The sequence below is a fragment of the Nicotiana tabacum genome, chromosome 4, assembly GCF_000715075.1.
Source record: "Nicotiana tabacum cultivar K326 chromosome 4, ASM71507v2, whole genome shotgun sequence".
NCBI lineage: Eukaryota > Viridiplantae > Streptophyta > Magnoliopsida > Solanales > Solanaceae > Nicotiana > Nicotiana tabacum.
The window spans coordinates 17,809,483-17,827,798 of NC_134083.1; the positions used below are offsets into that span (position 1 = coordinate 17,809,483).

Below are 18,316 nucleotides of genomic sequence, written 5' to 3' on the forward strand. Positions count from 1 at the left end.
AATATTTACTTTTATGTATAATTGATCGACGTGTTATGGTGTTGTCACTTTGTGGATTCTTGGGATCTCTACATAAATAATTGGCCGAATTTTTAATTTACTTTTCCCAGTTGTTATACATATATTATATACTGATTTAACGGGTCAAATGGTTGTGTATGTCTTTACAAATTTATTTTTAGTTTTATGACCATATATATATATATTTTTTACACATGAAGATTTGCTTTTACACATAAGAAATATATCTTTTACACATAAGAGATTTAAAAAGTATACTTTCTTAATTTCAACATTGTAAATAGCCATGTAGGCCCATTTTCTCCTGATTATACATATATTATATCCGCTAGCTACTTTATGTAATTGATCCAGTGACTATTTGAGTCAATTTTTATGTTAGATTAGGTAATGAGATCTTTACACAAATAGCCCGTTATATTCATTATTTACCTTTTCTAGACATATATATGGATTATATATAATTATACATATATAATACATAAATTATGTATATATTATACTTTCACCGACTATTTTTAGTTTAAATGGTTAGATAAATGACTATTTGGGCTATTTGCCTATTTAGGTTATTCCGTCTGCTAACTTTATTTCAGCCCAATCAAGTGGTGGTAAAAATGGGCCGCTCCCGATTTTAAGGACTAACTGGAATAGCTAAAAAGAGGGAGGAAATGTACGCGGTATTAGCGTTCACAAAGCCCAAGTTAAAAACATTTGAAGGCCCAGTAATTAGAGGAAAGCCCAAAATACATCTATATATATATCAAATTGGAGGGAAAATTTTCAATTAGAGCATTTCAAGGAAGAACAGTTTCCTGGCTTCTTCTGTACTCCTCAGGTTTCACCATTCTTTCGATTCTTTTGCAATTCTTTCTTTCTAATTCTGTGTACTCTTAATTCTTTTCGCCTCCCTTACACATGTTTTTTCTTAGAATTATAACTATTTATCGTATATTCATTCATGAAATTGTATTCAGATTCTTGTAGTCACATAACAAATTCCAAACGCCATAGACTCGATTTTTCTCTTCTTCCATGCAAGAAACCTAGATCAAATGCGTTAAATACAGCATATGTACAAATTAAACCTCTTGGAATTCCTTTAATCCAAAAAACTACTGGTTCTTCCTGTGATACTATACATCTCCAACCCTTTAAACCTTACTCTATTGGCCGTAACTGCAGCCGCTGTGATTTCATACTTGAAGACTGCCGAGTCAGTAATATTCATTGCCAGATTCTTTTTGACCCCTTGAACAATAAATTGTACTTGTCTGACGGGTTATTTTTTAGTTCAAGTAAATCTAGGGTTTCGCTGAATGGGGTTTTTGTTAATGGGGTTAGAGTTGCAAAAGGCGAGGTTGTGGATATCTATGTTGGTGACGAAGTTTCGCTTGGCTGTGGAAGTCAAAGGACCTGTTGTATGGGGTTACGGTTAGGATTTTGTTTGCAAAAGGCTGTCTTTGTTCAGGAGGTTGTCGATAGAAATATAGTTGGAGATAATGATGTTACATCCACAGATTGTGTTCCAATTGGATATGCAAGTTATAAGCGTATTGCTAAAGCAAATGTGTTGTTACATATGTGTAGGGAGGTATTAAGTAGCAATCATCCTGTGTCGTGTATCCAAAAACGTGTTATTCTTGATTATGGAAAGGGAGTTAGATGTCATGGTAAAATTGGAGTCAATAAGGATTTTAAGTTTCCAGTGGCTAGTGTTCTTGGAGTACATTCTGGTGAAAAAGCTTGTAGGAAAGAGGTATCGATTGTTGAGGATGCACCTGGCCAGAATCGGGAATGTGATTTCCACAATGATGCTGCACTTGCTTTTGAGGTGGAAACATGCCATCTCGATGGGAAGGGTGCAGAACAAGTCAATAACGATGGGGCATCTCATGAGAATGGGTCCGATGCTAATGGCAGAGAAGAAGTTTTATCTCTGGGATGTATGAGGAAGGAGGTTGTTGGTCAAATTGATGATGTAATGAAAGAAAAGAATAGAATTGGCATTGTTCCACCTCCAGGAAAGAAGTTCGTTTTGAATCGACTGGCATGTGAAGGGCCAATTTTTTCAGAAGATCCTAATGTTGTATCATTGCCAGAGCTTCTTTATCCAATTGAGAATATTGAACAGCTATTTATTGCAACATTTACTGCTGACATACCATGGTAGGTCAGACTTGTTTTGTTGCATTTTGATTAGCTTCTGTTTTGTTACTTTCCTAAAAGCTGGACATTCTTGAAACTTGTAAGGTAATTCTAAAATGACCTTATGAAAAAACTGAAGATTCACTAATACAGTCAACATAGTCAATTACAAAGTTCAAAATGTCTATGTCCAGACTATATGTAGCTTTTGTGTTTTTATTTTATTCTGAATGGAGTTTTTCTTATAGGTTTCTGTCCTACTGTGAGATTCCAGCTGATCTACCTGTTACCATCGCTTGCCACAATGCTGAACGGTGTTGGAGTTCCAGCCCTGATAAAAGAGCCTCCAAGCCTTACCCAGATTTTCCAAACCTAGTTGTTGTGTAAGTTGACATATTTCCCCCCTTTTCACTCTGTTTTGCCAAATGGTCACGAGCATGCACTAGAAATGGTTGATTTTCTCAACTTGCTTTGGAATGGAACAATGAACAACTTTTTGATCAAGTGAATTCATGGTAACAGTTACCCTCCATTTCCTGAGGTGATAGCATTTGGTCAAGACCTGAGGAAATCAGGCATTGGTTGCCATCACCCAAAGTTGCTTGTGTTGCAAAGGAGAGATAGTCTCCGTGTAGTGGTCACATCTGCTAATTTGGTGGCAGGACAGGTGCTTGCTTAATCACCTTTCTCTCTCTAGTCTTGTATGAAGCTCATTTTCTCTCTCTGATCTTTTTTTAAATTATATTCATTAATTTGTGAACTTGAAAGTAACACATTTCCTTTTTGGAATCATGCACTGAACAATTTTTTTTTTTTTTCTCTTTGTGTTTCCCATTTCCTCAGTATACTTATTAATCTTGATAACCTGTTAAAAGTTTGAGAAAGGGAAAAGAGGACAAGATTGTGGTGCTCGTAGTAAGGTTGGATGCTCAATTTTTGCCTGGTAGAGCATATAGAATTTTTTTGACACCTGCAACGTCGTGTTCTGCTGCAAGTAGAAGTTAAGAGTCCATGATATATTCTTGTGAACAAGAAAAAAGTAGATTAGACATGGTCCTCAACTTTGAAGAGGAGTAATCAGGCTTTCTCATGTTCCATCCCTTATGAGGTTTATAGTAGTAGGTTAGAAGGACCCAATATTTTATATGAATTTGTTAATCATCTATCTGTTAGTACTAAGAACTGTTTCTGTCCAGATGTATTAATGTTTTCTGCTCCTCAAATGCTGCAGTGGTGCAGAGTGACGAATACAATATGGTGGCAGGATTTTCCTCGCCTGGATGTACCAGACTACTTCTCACTTTTCACAGCAATATCTGGAGAGGAAAATGGACATTTGGTATCTGATTTTGCTGCTCAGCTAGCTGGATTTATGGCCTCCTTGTTAGCTGATGTACCTAGTCAGGCCCATTGGATCCTGGAGCTGACAAACTATGATTTTAAAGAAAGTGATGGCTATCTGGTCGCTTCTGTACCTGGAATCCACTCAAGTCGCATTCCTTTTATATCAAAACCAAAACATTTCTTAGGGGTCAGTAACCTCTGTCCTTGTGAATTCATGGTGTCATGCCTGATACAGTTGCATATTCGAACGGTTATTTTCAGTCAAACTGAGGATATTTTCCTAGTGTTGCATTGGATTCTAAAGGAATTACCTGTTTGTTTGTTGTATAAAAGAAAAGATAAAAGCCTAAGTACAGTGATCTGTCAGCTTGCACCTAATTTAGACTACACTTTGTGGTGTTATCAAACAGTACCAGTAAGAGAAAATATTGCAAGTGGAAGTGCAAGGGAAAAAGATGCACTTACATATCTATGCACATCAATATGGAAATGAAATTAAGAAATTTAATTACTGATGCTTTTGCTTGAATGGCAACAAAATATCTTTACTTTTTTCCCCCAAAACGATGTAAAGGTTTGTGCTGCCACATTCACCAAGACATGGTTCTGTGACTATTCGGTTCTAGCTTTTGTAGGAATTCTGGTGAAAGAACAAGTTGAAAGTACATCTTAAGGCCGAGATTTGAGAAATATAAAGTATCTCAAATAAAGAGTTGTTACAAAAAAACTGTAGAAAGAGGAGTAGTTTTCTCATCTGCCTTGGGGAATGAACAGATATTTGTAGAGTTCTCTGAGTTTCTAAGCTATATATTCCCGACAATTGTGTTAAGACTTTACTTGTTCTATTATCTTAAATTTGGAACAGCTACCTGTTGATTGAGGGTGAAAAAGGTATTTATTTGAAGATTATCTAAATAATCCCACCCATTACATTCTGATTTTATGTTAAGAAGATGTATCTTCCAGTTGTATGAGTGAATCCACCCTTAAAATTCTAATAATAGGAGGCTTAAGGTCTGTTCTTGTGGGTTTTCATATCTGATGAGCTGTGCAGCTTTGTGAATACCCTCTTATATATGGTCAAATAGTTGTGTATTCTTTCATTGTTTTCTCTCTTTTTTCACTTCTATTAATAAGGGACAGCCTGGAGGCATTTTCTTGGGGTGTGGTTGGTAATGTTGAAGTTTGAAGTGCACTACTACTACTGCTGTAGGGTGATTGTGTGCCAGAGTTATGTCACTTTAAGTCAGTCGGTTCTGTTGAAGCATCAGTGGCTGGTCTAAGTCATCTCTTCCGTACTTCAGTGGATCTTAATGGAGCACGGCTGAAGAAACTTGCAACTTACCTTCGGAAATGCGGTGAAAATGTATATGGAATATCAGAGGTTATTCTAAAGAGAGACCCAAATATACAAGCCGATGCAAATGCTGTTAGCATTCTCGTACCTAATCCTGACAATCTCTCTTTAGGGGGTAAATTACTTTCCCCTTCAAATATACATATTTGAATAGGAAGATTGGCTATTTAAACTATAATCTATAATATCTGTATTGAAATGTAATGATAAGTCTCATTACTAGGGTCAGTTTGATTTGATGCATTTTCGGACTCCTTAATTAGAGGAGAGTTTACTATAAATGTCAGTGGTGGTGGCTGTGACATACGAATGGTCATAGCAGCTTGGAAGATGAACTCGTAATCACTCAACATTATGATAACAGGAATAAGAGCTGAATTTTGTATTTTACTTCATCCCAATGAAAAGGAGCTCAGTCTTGTTCTCGTTAGCATCTTACTTTTTGTCCACTTTGTAAGAGTGGCAGACTATTAACTCATATACTAAAATAAGTATGCATGAATATTCATTTGCTATCTTCTGTTGCCAAAATTATTCTTCTTTTTATTCATTTTGAACCAATTCTTTTGCTTTATTGTGTGCTAGAATGTGTTCAACTTGGGTTTCTTCCAAAGAATTTTGCGAAGTGGGTTGCTCCACTCTCGGACAGTGGTCTTTTCATGTTTTCTGCTTATATTTTCCCAAGTGAAGTTCTTAGTGCTGCTTTAGAGGGAAGCTGCAGCAAGGTACAGTTAGTACTGCATGTATCACAGGTATGCCTACCACTAGTAGGGTTCATCTGTGACAATGCTGTTGAACATATTTGTCTTGTGTCTAGTAGTCATATTGAGATCATAACCTTGCAGGGTCCATCCTTTTCAGCCATTTCAGAAATTATTAGAGGTGAACATATTTCTGCAATTTGCACACTCATTGCATCGCTTCAGAGGTGTTGGGGAATCTGGCGGCTTCAAGAGGTAATTTTTCTGAAACAGTTGGACATATTTTTCAAACCTAAACTGATTTTCACATTGGTGCAATTAAGAATAATGACTATGTCTTGGGCCTGTGGACTACTAGTCACCAGTTTTTGGTGTCAGACCATAGAATTCTCAGCTGTGGGCTTATGGGCATTGCGTTTCAGTTGTGGCAAATTCTTACCTTTAAGAGCCATGCTTTGTACCCCTCTCATGTTGTCAGCCTAAAAGCAGATAGAAGACTTGAGATATCCACAGTAATACAGGCCCTTATTCTCAGTTGTATTTGAGTGTAGCAATTGTGTAGACCTCAATCAAAGTTAAAAGTATAAAACAACTATGATTAACTTCACTAAACAGAATATTTTCTGTGTACACCATCTTGTTCTGTTTGGACCATGGAGTGATTCAAGTGATGGTTTACCTTGGATAGCAGAGTCTAAGAGCTTATGGGGCTTAGACACGAAATAGCCAATTTTATTCTTAATGCATTATCCATCACTTTCACCAATTTTTCGAGAAAGCCAATTTTATTCTTAATGCATTGTCCATCACTTTCACAATTTTTTCAATTTTCTTTCGAACTATCTTGTGGTTCCTGAGTGAGATTGATGCTAAGGTGATTTCTCGCCTTGGTTGATAGAGTTACGTGGTACCTATGTTGGTGGGAGGTAGCAGGTACCCAGTGGAGTCGAGGTGCGCGCAAGTGATCCGGACACCACCGTTATTAAGGAAAAAAGAGCAGTAGTTTCTTGGTTACTGGAGCACTACCAAGAAGCATGCAAAAGAGTCATAGTAGTGATTCAAAATGTATGTTATGTGTGAGTTGGAACAACCAGCCAGAGCGTAAAGTTCGACAGACTTCATTTTTCTGATAAATAACATTTTTATTTATAACAGTAACTGGAATCCTGACTTTTTTCCTTCCATTGCACCTTGTTCAGGTTTTGGGCCAGTTCAAATGGCCGGAACATTTAGAAACTGATTTTGTATTTAGTGAGTGTTCTATGACTACTTGATGATTATCATACTGCCCTTCAAAATATATTGAGAATTATCATATATGATTATTGTTGCCGTTCTGTTAAGGTGCATCCTCAATTGGGTCCATCAATGCAAAATTTTTAGCTGCATTTTCAGCAGCAGGTGGGAAGCGGTCATTGAGGCTCTCTGAATCAGAGGAATCTGATCCAGATGTGAGTAGCCACCACTAAATTTTATGATTTAGCTGAGTAATATATTATTGCTAGGTTCAAGTTTTGCCCTTTCTTTTTCTGGCAGTGGGGCTGCTGGAGTGTGAGCCAAGAGCTGAGGAACCCTTCCATTAGAATTATTTTTCCTACCATTGAAAGAGTGAAAAATGCGAGCAGTGGAATTTTGGCATCCAGGCGTATATTGTGCTTTTCACAGGTAGATTAATTTGATCTCTCCCTTAATTCTTGAAAAATATTTGTCCTTGAGTTCTTTATTTTTTTTTATTTTAAAACTGACTGTGTTTGACGACTGGAAGAATGGATTCCCTCTTTCTTATCAAGTTATTGAGCAATCATTTACTGCAATTTAACTAAAAAGTTTTACCCAATATTTTGTTTCTCAGAAAACTTGGTATCGGTTGAAAACTATGGGCATTCTACATGATGCGGTTCCTTTTCCTGGCTACAGAATTGGTTATCCCATGCATGTCAAGGTAAAAGCTGTCAGAACATAGTTGCATAAGTGTTCTACTACACGGTCTGACATTTAATTTTGTTAAGTCCTATGATAAGGGTTCTTATCAAAACTCGGTGTCTGCTTTAACATGCTATGTGATGAGTTGAGTACAGATAGTGTTTGCTTCTGTTCGAGACTTGTTCAGGTTTTGGGCCAGTTCTATACAAATGATCCAATTTGCTGCTTCACTATATGATGCTGTTGCTTTGCAGATAAATTCCTTTGAGATATAGAACTGAGTTAATTTGTTTCATGCCCAACTTTTAAATTGCTTTTGGAGGTCATTTTTATTTGCTTGTCTCTCGTGCGACTTTCTTGGAAAACCCCGACGCTAATTGCATTCATAACTCTCCTTTAATGATTTTATTGCCTTATGGAGGTTCATGTGCCATCACCGATTTTCTACGTGATGTTTATGCTGATCTTATCTTGTCTACTCTGTTAACCCGCATTGTTTTTTTCCGGTACAAATGGACATGTCCTTCATCAGAAGACTTGTTAGTTTTCCATGTTTTTTGGTTTATACAGCAGTGGACACTAATTACTTTAGATTTGAGCAAAATAATTTTGAGTGCTTTTCTTTCACATTAATCATCATTATCTGTCAGAGAGTCATACATTTGATTGCTCTCTCTCTCTCTCTCTCCCTTCATTTCTCTGGTTGAACAGCGTTAGTCACTACTTAGATAATGAGTTCTTATTCATGTTCAGTATTTCACTTAGAAGTCCTAATGACAAAAAAAAAAAAATATTGTATGAGGTGAGCAGGTTGCTCGAAGAAGATTTCAGTTGAAGAAAGATGCGTCCCCCTTCGGATGGGTTTATTGTGGATCACACAACTTCAGTGAAGCTGCATGGGGGTGTCCGGTTTCTGGTTTACATGACAAGAAAATTAATGGAAATACAAATTATTCTAGTTTAGGTTCGAGACTTCATGCCTGCAACTATGAACTAGGTATCTTATTCATTTCTCCCCCTCCAGATGCTCATTGCAAAATAAACCAGCAGACAAACTTAGATGATATTGTTTTACCCTTCGTTGTGCCTGCACCAAAATACAGACCAGCAGACAAACCTGCAACCGGTCAGGAGATGAGGGAGGCCTTATTTGAGCAAACTGAGTGGGGGAGAGAGGTAAATGAAGCAGCAAAAGAGGCGGACGAGTGGATACAGGAAGAAATACCTGTGGAGGAAGTAATTGAGGCTACTGACTACTATGTTGTTAAGGAGAGAGAAGATGAGAAGGCTTATGCTGAGAAACTATGGAATCAAGTTGATTCCTCGGAGAACTGTTAGAATCTAATAGGAAAACACATTCAAGTAGAGTAATGTAGGAGTAGATATACTGGGACGGCCTTTCTGAATTTGGTGCAAATGATTCTGAGTTGATGCCTCATTAATTTAGGGCCCCGGCACTGGTGTGGATTTAAAATGTATTATGATTATAGTCGAAAGGGAACATTCTTTAGTTTTATAGAAATATAGTTTCGGTGATTTGGTGAGAATGTATGTATGATTGTAATTGTAAAGGTAAAGATAAGGACAATGTACAAGTCATTTATGAACAAGAAATAAGAATCTCGTGGAAGATGAGACATCAGCTTCTTTCTTTTGAATGTTCTACCATTGACTTTGGGTTGTCAAATAAAATATGGCGCATTGCTTCGTTAGGTTTGATCCTCCAGAACTCGTCAATTTTCAGTAACATTAAAAACATGGAGATATTTTATAGGACTAGTGTTTTTAGCTTCTTGAACTGGTTCGCTACAGTTGACTTTCAGCACCAGTGATATAGTATAAGAAACAAACTCCGATTTTGGTTGCTTTCCTTATTGACCAAAAATATGAATAGGAAAAGGAGATCCTTGTGGCAAGTGAGGGAATGGTCTAAGACGTAAAGGAATTTCGGCAAGTCGACAGTAAATGCAATTAATAGATGGAAAAGTTTATGGTCTTAAAATATAAAGTAAAAACTGTTATTCCCGTCAATATTGCTGTATTTGTAAATAATAATTCTGCAAAATATAAATTAACGTAATGAAACAATAATAAATTCGAGCCCACTGAATTCACAGTGTTTCCTTAAGGAATTTAATCCCCTCCTAGTACCCAAGGTAATGGATTATTTCCTCCCAGGATAGAACGAATAACACACTGGTGTAGCGGTACTTCAAACCCCAGTGTTTCAGCGAACACAAAGTTCGGTAGCAAATCACACTTACAGTTGCTTTGTTTGAAGTTAAAAACAATGCAGAACGAAGGAGTATAAACTCAGAAAATCGTATGGAAATGCTGAAAGAAAGGAGTGCAATGTATAGCCAATTTGTTGAGCGAATTGTGTGTTGTGTGTCTTTCTTCAACATCTGCTGCACATATATATAGCAGCCAGTGTTGAAGAAGACCAAACGTCCACCCTCCATGGTGGAGCAAGCACATTCATGTTTGTGAAGCAAGCACATTCATGGTGGGAAGAGCATTAGGCTGCTGCCAAATGGTCAATACACGAATTGGAAAATATCCGTTACAAATGCGGATAATCTTACGTTAATATTTACTATTAACAAATAAATTTGGTCCAAAAAATTAATCAATCAATCATTTGACCAAATCCGAATCCGAATCCGAATCCGAACGAGCGACGACGACGACGGCGCGAGGCTTGCTTTCTTCTTAACTCTTTAAGAGCTACAAGAAGAGCAATTATATATATACCCACCAAAAATCTCTTCCTCTTCCAATATGGGACAATGTCTCATTGTCAAGAGGGGAAAACTTAAAATTTTACTCAAAAATTTCATTTTCCCTCCATTTCCCATTCACCCTCATTTTAAGACTATTTCATCTTAAAAATTAAAACCTCAACAAAAACTTTAGAGCGGTACAAAAAGTACCTTATGCAGAAGTTTCCTTTATGTGTGGGGTATGGGAAAGAACCGGACTAAAAAGGCATATTGTATGCAGTCTTACCTTGTATTTCTGCAAGATGTTATTTTTATGGTTCGAACTGGCGATCTTCTGATTAGGGGTGCTTATCGGGCGGATAATTATGCTTAACGGTTCGGCTTATCGGTTATCGGATTATAAATATAGTAATCCGCTAGCCATCCAATAAGATAACAGGCGGATTGGTATCGAATTAACGATTATCGGACGGTTTATCGGCTAAACCAAATAGAAATTTTTTGGTATAATATTGAAATGGATTCTTTTTTATGGGTGGTTTTGTTGACGGACTTAATGTACGCATCCTGAGAGACCTGATGAGTTGGATAGAATTGAAAATAATGGTGGAAAAGTTATAAATTGGAATGGACATCGAGTCTTACGAGTTCTTGCTACTTTAAGATCCATAGAAAAGTGTAAATATAAAAATTCTTAACGGGTTAACGGTTTATCCGATAAGAAAATTGAATAATCTGCTCCCAAATCGTTAAGCCGTTAATTATAAAATATCAATCCGTTCACCATCCATTATCCCGATAATACTAGTCATCGGTTCGGTTCGATTTTGAACCGCCCGACTTCTGATTACATGACAGTAACTTTAACAATTAAGCCAATACTTCTCGAACGAACGAAAAACATCACCGTAAGCATCCTGCAGGCGTTTTTGTCTGAATTCGTCGAATCAAAAGAAAGCAATCTGTTTTCCCTTTGGCTCGGAGGAGACCAATAATGGGATGACAGGATGGAAAGAGAGATGAAGTTTGAGAAAGAGGATTTGACACTAAAATCTTTTTTTACTTGCTGCTTCTCTGTTATTTCTTGAATTATTATAATGCAAAATGTCTAATTTGTATGTTACTTATCAAAAAAAAATAAAAAAAATTATGACTTAGTGCTGAGAAAGAGAAAAAAGAATGAAAACGAGAGTACAAGAGTTTTGCCAAATCACTTGGGTGTTGCAAGAGAATGTAAAGGTGAAAAAAACAAGTAATATTGGAAAACTAAATTTGCTAGAAGCACTTAAAAATTGAAGAATATAACGCTACTTCTCCGGTCCACAATAAGTAATTAATTTATTTTTTTATTTGATCCAAAATAAGTGTTTATTTATATAATTAAGAAAAAATTTAATTTATTTTTTCAAAATTAATCTTATGTACGTATTCCTAAAAAATTTTTACTCATCACATTAAATATGCTACAACATTTAATTAAGAATAATTTAGTTATACTAACTATTTTTGTCTAAAATTTAATATTTTTTTAATAAGTGTGCCCAAATTAAATTGATCATTACTATCTTCAAGATATTACAAAAGAGGCGGCGTGTGGCGAATGACGTGTCTTGTCCACAAGCCAAAGCCACTCTGGAAAATGGGAATTCGTTAATTCATACTTCATAGGTAAGGGACCTCTAAGTAGTAATGAATCCATCCTTTCCGTAAGCTTCTTTTCTCCTGTCTTCCGTCCAAGGAATTGCGTGCTCCCTCTGCATTCTATTATTTCCATCACTGCCCCCTCCCCCCTCCTCTCCTTCCGTGGGCCCAGACGAATAATTACATTTAACTATTACTTCGTCATATTTGATTAGGCATCAAATTTAGAATATTGTAAACATGCTTTATAATAATTGTAGTAGGAAAAAAATTAAAACAATAGTAGTTGAAAAGTAAAATGTGTCATCTAGTGGTAAAAGTGTGATCTAATGATCCATGAAACAGAAATGAAAATTATGAAAAACTATGGTGCAATTCTTTTAGTACTCCTAAAATTAGCTTATTTTGAAAAGTGAATTTTTTTAAAAATATTTTTGATAAGAAACAATTTGTATTTGATTAATTAATTTGAAAATCACTTCTGAGCAACAATTGGTATTTGACTAAGCTTTAAAAATTACTTTTAAGCGTATTTTTTCTCAAAAATATTTTTCAAAAAAATATTTATAAGAATAAGCTAATTTTTTCTGCTTCGGCTTCTACTCAAAATATATATATATATATATATTTTTCTTTTAAAATCTTGATCAAATACTTTGATTTTAGAAAAAAAATATTTTACAAAATAAAAAAATTGATCTCGGAGAAACTTGACCAAACAGGCTATAAGTCTTGACAATCAGATATATTCATACTAGACAGGAGAAAGCAAATGCGCTGGATTGTATATGCGCAAGTTTGTCCAATTGCCACAGTTATCAAAATATAATTAAAAAGTAAACTTAATAGACAAAAATAATACTATATCAAAGTCTAAAATTTACTTAGGAAAGAAGTTTTAAATTTTGTAGATTTTGAATAGTGTAGTGTAAATTATTAGAAAAACAATATCTGCTATGAAAATAATTATATTGTGGATGTTCATTTATTACTCCGCTATAGATAATCTTCCTGAAGAAGATTATCCATTTAGTACTCTATTGAAGTTTGTCTACAAGCAGCTGATGCAGGCAGGTTGCAAGCAGCTCAATGAAATAATTTGTAGCAGCTTCTTATTAAACAGGCAGGTTGGAAGCAGCTCATGCAGACAGCTTACAAGCAGCTAAAGAAAAGCCTTGCAACTGCTTCATGAAAAGCCTCGCAACTACTTCCTTTCTTCTATAAATAGAGGAGTTTTTAGTTCATTATGTACATAAGTTTGAAGTTTGAATAATATATCAGTTTCTCTCTATACTTGACTTTACTTTACAGTTTTTATTTTATAATACGTTATCAGCACGAGACTCTGCCATCTCGAGCAAATACTTTGAAAGTATCACAGGTACGAACTTTCTTTTTCTAAATAATGTCAAACCTTTCTAAACTTGAATTTGTAGCCCTGGATATATCGGGCAAAAGCTACATGTCTTGGGTGCTTGATGCCGGAATTCATCTTGATGCGATGGGTCTGGCAGACACCATCAATGACAAAAATCAGGCATCAAACCAAGACTGTGCCAAAGCAATGATATTCCTACGCCATCACCTTGATGAAGGCCTGAAAATGAAATATCTTACAGTTAAAGATCCAGTCATACTATGGGATAATTTGAAAGATAGATATGACCACCTGAAGATGGTCGTTCTTCCCCATGCATGTTATGATTGGACTCATCTAAGGCTATAAGATTTTAAATCTATCAGTGAGTATAATTCTGCTATGTTCGGAATTATTTTCCAATTGAAACTATGTGGTGATAATATTACTGATCATGATATGTTGGAGAAACCTTTTACCACTTTTCATGCCTCGAATATGCTCCTGCAACAGCAATATCGAGAAATGGAATTCAAAAAGTATTCTGAACTTATCTCACATCTTCTTGTAGCCGAGAAACATAATGGGCTATTAATGTAAAACCATGAAAGCCGACCTACTGGTTCTTGTCCATTCCCTGAAGTGAATGAGACGAATTTCCACCAAGCTAAGCGTGGAAGAGGACGTGGCCCCAATCGTGGTCATGGCTGTGGTCGGGGAAGAAACTCTAATCATGGTAATAATAATGCACCAAAGAACCTTTCTCACCACCAGCAGTGGAAAAGGAAGGAACAAAAGCATGAAGCGGTGCAAGTAGTAAAGCCAGAAAATGCATGCTATAGATGTGGAGGAAAAGGGTACTAGTCACGTACATGTCGTACGCCAAAGCACCTGGTTGAGCTGTATCAAGCCTCCCTGAAGAAGACAGAGAAAAATGCTGAAGCAAATTTTATTTCTCAAGATAATTTAGACTTCATGCATTTGGATGTAGCTGATTACTTTGCACTCCCAGAAGGAGAAACAAGTCATGTGATCGGTATTGAATCTGTAGAGATGTAAATATTTTAATTTTTATTGTTTGTAGTATATAGTATGGTTATGTAATAGTTGTACATAAATAAAAATTATGCTTTGATAATAAGGTTTACTATCATATTTATTTTGTTTATGTCATTTTGAAGAATATGGATAATCCTCAAATTATGTTTGGATCAAAGACCAATCATGAAGATATTTGTGTAATTGACAGTGGAACAACTCATGCCATATTCAAAGATCAGAAATACTTTTTTTATTTGCATAAGGAAAAAGCAAATATGTCTACAATTTCTGGTAATATAAGTTTGATTGAATGCTCCGGAAGAGCTATTGTATTTATGTCTAAGGGAACAAAACTTATTATAGACAATGCATTATTCTCCTCCAAGTCCCGAAGAAACTTATTGAGTTTTATGGATATCCACCGAAATGGGTATCATGTTGAGACGATAGATAAAATGAATATGGAATATCTTTGTATTACAAAGAATGTTTCTGGCCAGAAGTGCATTGTAGAAAAATTACCAACTTTATCTTCTGGCTTATACTATTCAAAGATTAGTACAGTTGAAGCACACTCTATCGTAAACCGGAAGTTTATTGATTCAAATACTTTTGTGCTTTGGCGTGGACGTTTGGGCCATCCTGGATCAATAATGATGAGGCGAATTACTGAAAATTCGAGTGAGAAGAACCTGACGATTCTTACAAATGATGAATTTTCTTGTGATATTTGTTATCAAGGCAAAATGATCACTAGACCATCACCAATGAAGGTTGGCATTGAATCCCCTGCCTTTTTAGAACGTATACATGGGGATATATGTGGACATATTCACCCACCAAGTGGGTTGTTTAGATATTTTATGGTCCTAATAGATGTATCTTCAAGATGGTCTCATGTGTGCCTACTATCATCTCGCAACCTGGCGTTTGCAAAGCTATTAGCCCAAATAATTCGATTAAGGGCGCAATTCTCATATTATCCTATAAAGGCTATTCGCCTTGATAATGCTGGAGAATTCTCATCTCAAGCTTTTGATGATTATTGTCTATCAGTTGGGATAAAAGTTGAACATCGTGTAGCTTATGTTCATACTCAAAATGGTCTTGCAGAGTCATTTATTAAATGCCTGCAATTGATAGCAAGACCACTACTTATGAAAATAAAATTGCCCACTACTATTTTGGGGCCATGCTATCTTGCATGCAACATCACTTATCCATCTCAAACTGATACATTATAATAAATATTCTCTGTCACAATTAGTTTTTGGTCATGAACCAAATATTGTCCATCTGTGAATTTTTGAATGTGTTGTATATGTGCCAGTAGCACCACTATAGCGCAGTAAGATAGGCCCGCAGAGAAGGTTAGGAATATATGTAGGGTTTGAATCACCCTCTGTTATTCGCTATCTTGAACCATTGGCATGAGATTTATATACTACTCGATTTGCAGATTGTCGGTTTGATGATAGGGGGGGAGAAAAAGGAAATCAAAAGAGAAATTGTGTGAAAAGTTTCATCATTATATCATTTTGATCCACGTACCCCTATATGTAATCAGGAGGTCCAGAAGATCATCCATTTGCAAAATATAGCAAATCAAATGCCAGACGTATTTACTGATTTGAAAAGGATAACTAAGTCACATATCCCTGCAGAGAATGTGCCTATACGAATTGATGTCCCAGCAGGACCATCTACTAGCATAAGAACTAGTGAACCTAAAGCACGCCTGAAGCATGGTAAGCCTTTGGGTTCTAAGGATCGAAATCCTCGAAAAAGAAAATCGACAAATGATCAAAATGATACTATAAAGGGATCTCCTGAAGAGACAAATGATCTGATTAGTTCTGAGATTCCTAAAGAACTCACTGAACCCGAGACTCAAGTGAGCGAGGAACTTTTAATAAGTTCTACTGGTGATGGGATTAATTTAAATCGATCTGAAATAGTGGTGGATAATATTTTTGCTTATAATGTTGCACTTAACATTATGCAATATAGTGAGGATTGTGAACCCCGATCTGTCGAAGAATGTCAATAAAGATTTGATTGACCAAAATGACAAGGGGCAATTCAATCAGAATTGAACGCACTTTCTAAAAGAGAGGTCTTTGGACCAGTAGTCCAAACACCTGCTAGTATAAAACCAGTTGGTCATAAATGGATTTTTGTGCGAAAAAGGAATGAGCAAAATGAAGTTGAAAGATACAAGGCTCGCCTTGTCGCATAAGGATTCTCACAACGACCTGGAGTCGATTATGAAGAAACATATTCACCCCTTATGGATGCCATAACATTTCGATATCTCATCAGTTTAGCCTTACGTGAAAGGCTTGAAATACATATAATGGATGTGGTTACATCTTATCTATACGGGTCACTTGATAATGAGTTTTACATAAAAATCCCTGAAGGATTTAAAATGCATAAAGCATATTCAAAATCTCGGGAAATGAAGGTTACATAAATGATGTTATTTGTCCATATATTTTTATAAAGAAAATGACATCAGAATTTGTTATACTTCCTGTTTATGTTGATGACATAAATCTTGTTGGAACTCCATAAGAGCTCCAAAAGGCAACTGAATATCTTAAGAAAGAATTTGAGATAAAAAATCTTGGAAAGACAAAACTTTGTCTTGGACTGCAAATTGAACATTTAGCAAACGAGATCTTTATGCATCAATCTGCCTATACAGAAAGGGTCTTAAAACGCTTTTACATGGACAAAGCGCACCCATTGAGTACACCAATGGTTGTTCGATCACTTGAAGTGAATAAGGACCCGTTCCGACCTCCAGAAGAGGATGAGGAACTCCTGGGTCCTGAAACACCCTATCTCAGTGCAATTGGTGCACTTATGTATCTTGCTAATGCTACAAGGCCTGACATAGCATTTTCTGTTAATTTACTAGCAAGATATAACTTTTCTCCTACTCAGAGACATTAGAATGAGATTAAGCATATTTTGCGATATTTAAAGGGAACTCTTGATATAGGTTTGTTTTATGCTAACAAAGGTAGTGCAGATCTTGTTGGTTATGCAGATGCAGGTTATTTATCTGATCCACATAAAACTCGATCTCAAACCGGGTACGTGTTTACATGTGGAGGTACTGTCATATCATGGCGCTCCACAAAGCAGTCAATTGTTGCTACCTTTTCAAATCATGCTGAGATAATAGTTATTCATGAAGCAAGTAAGGAATGCGTATGGTTGAGATCAGTGATTCATTTTATTCAAGAAAAATGTGGTTTGGAGTGTGATAAAAGATCCACAATTTTATACGAAAACAAATGTTGCATGCATAGCTTAATTGAAGGGAAGATTTATAAAAGGAGATATAACGAAGCACATTTCACCAAAATTATTCTACACACACGATCTTCAGAAAAATGGTGACATTGATGTGCAACAAATCCGTTCAAGTATCAATCCGACAGATTTATTCACTAAATCTTTGCCAACTTCAACTTTTGAGAAGATGGTATACAAGATTGGAATGCAGAGACTCAAATATTTGAAACAAAGTTTTCATCAGGGGAGTAAAATACGGGATGTACTCTTTTTTCCTTACTAAGATTTTTTCCCACATGGTTTTTCCTAGTAAGGTTTTAACGAGGCACAATACTTTTTAATGAACATCCAAGGGGGAGTGTTATGAAAATAATTATATTGTGGATGTCCATTTATTACTCCGCTATAGATAATCTTCCTGAAGAAGATTATCCATTTAATACTCTGTTGAAGTTTATCTACAAGCAACTGATGTAGGCAGGTTGCAAGCAGCTCAATGAAATGATTTGTAGCAGCTTCTTATTGAACATGCAGGTTGCAAGCAGCTCATGCAGACAACTTACAAGCAGCTAAAGAAAAGCCTTGCAGTTGCTTCATGAAAAGATTCGCAATTGCTTCCTTTCTTCTATAAATAGAGGAGTTTCAATTGATTATGTACATAATTTTGAAGTTTGAATAATATATCAGTTTCTTTACTTGTCTTTACTTTACAGTTTTTATTTTATAATAATATCTATTTTTTTGTTGCATA

The 18,316-nt window shown here is 35.8% G+C and overlaps 1 protein-coding gene across 2 annotated transcripts; it reads left to right on the forward strand.

Annotated features, from left to right (window-relative positions):
* Positions 1-806: 806 nt before the first annotated feature.
* LOC107774414 (uncharacterized) lies at positions 807-9,152 on the forward strand. Of its 2 annotated transcripts, XM_016593940.2 has the most exons (13): positions 807-2,190; positions 2,418-2,552; positions 2,692-2,836; positions 3,401-3,700; positions 4,727-4,985; positions 5,456-5,622; positions 5,716-5,826; positions 6,771-6,822; positions 6,916-7,022; positions 7,108-7,236; positions 7,424-7,513; positions 8,305-8,491; positions 8,598-9,152. In XM_016593940.2, the coding sequence occupies exons 1-13, from the start codon at positions 983-985 to the stop codon at positions 8,630-8,632; spliced, it is 2,925 nt and encodes a 974-aa protein (XP_016449426.1). In that variant the 5' UTR covers positions 807-982; the 3' UTR covers positions 8,633-9,152. The 2 variants fall into 2 exon arrangements, with proteins under 2 accessions (XP_016449426.1, XP_016449425.1); XM_016593939.2 differs by having other exon boundaries at positions 8,305-9,152.
* Positions 9,153-18,316: the final 9,164 nt, after the last annotated feature.

Excerpts from the sequence above, each read along its gene's own strand:
- LOC107774414 (XM_016593939.2), top strand. The coding sequence starts at position 983 with ATGAAATTGTATTCAGATTCTTGTAGTCACATAACAAATTCCAAACGC. Across the intron at positions 5,623-5,715 it reads TAGTACTGCATGTATCACAG|GGTCCATCCTTTTCAGCCAT; the intron begins GTATGCCTACCA and ends ATAACCTTGCAG. Across the intron at positions 5,827-6,770 it reads GAATCTGGCGGCTTCAAGAG|GTTTTGGGCCAGTTCAAATG; the intron begins GTAATTTTTCTG and ends CACCTTGTTCAG.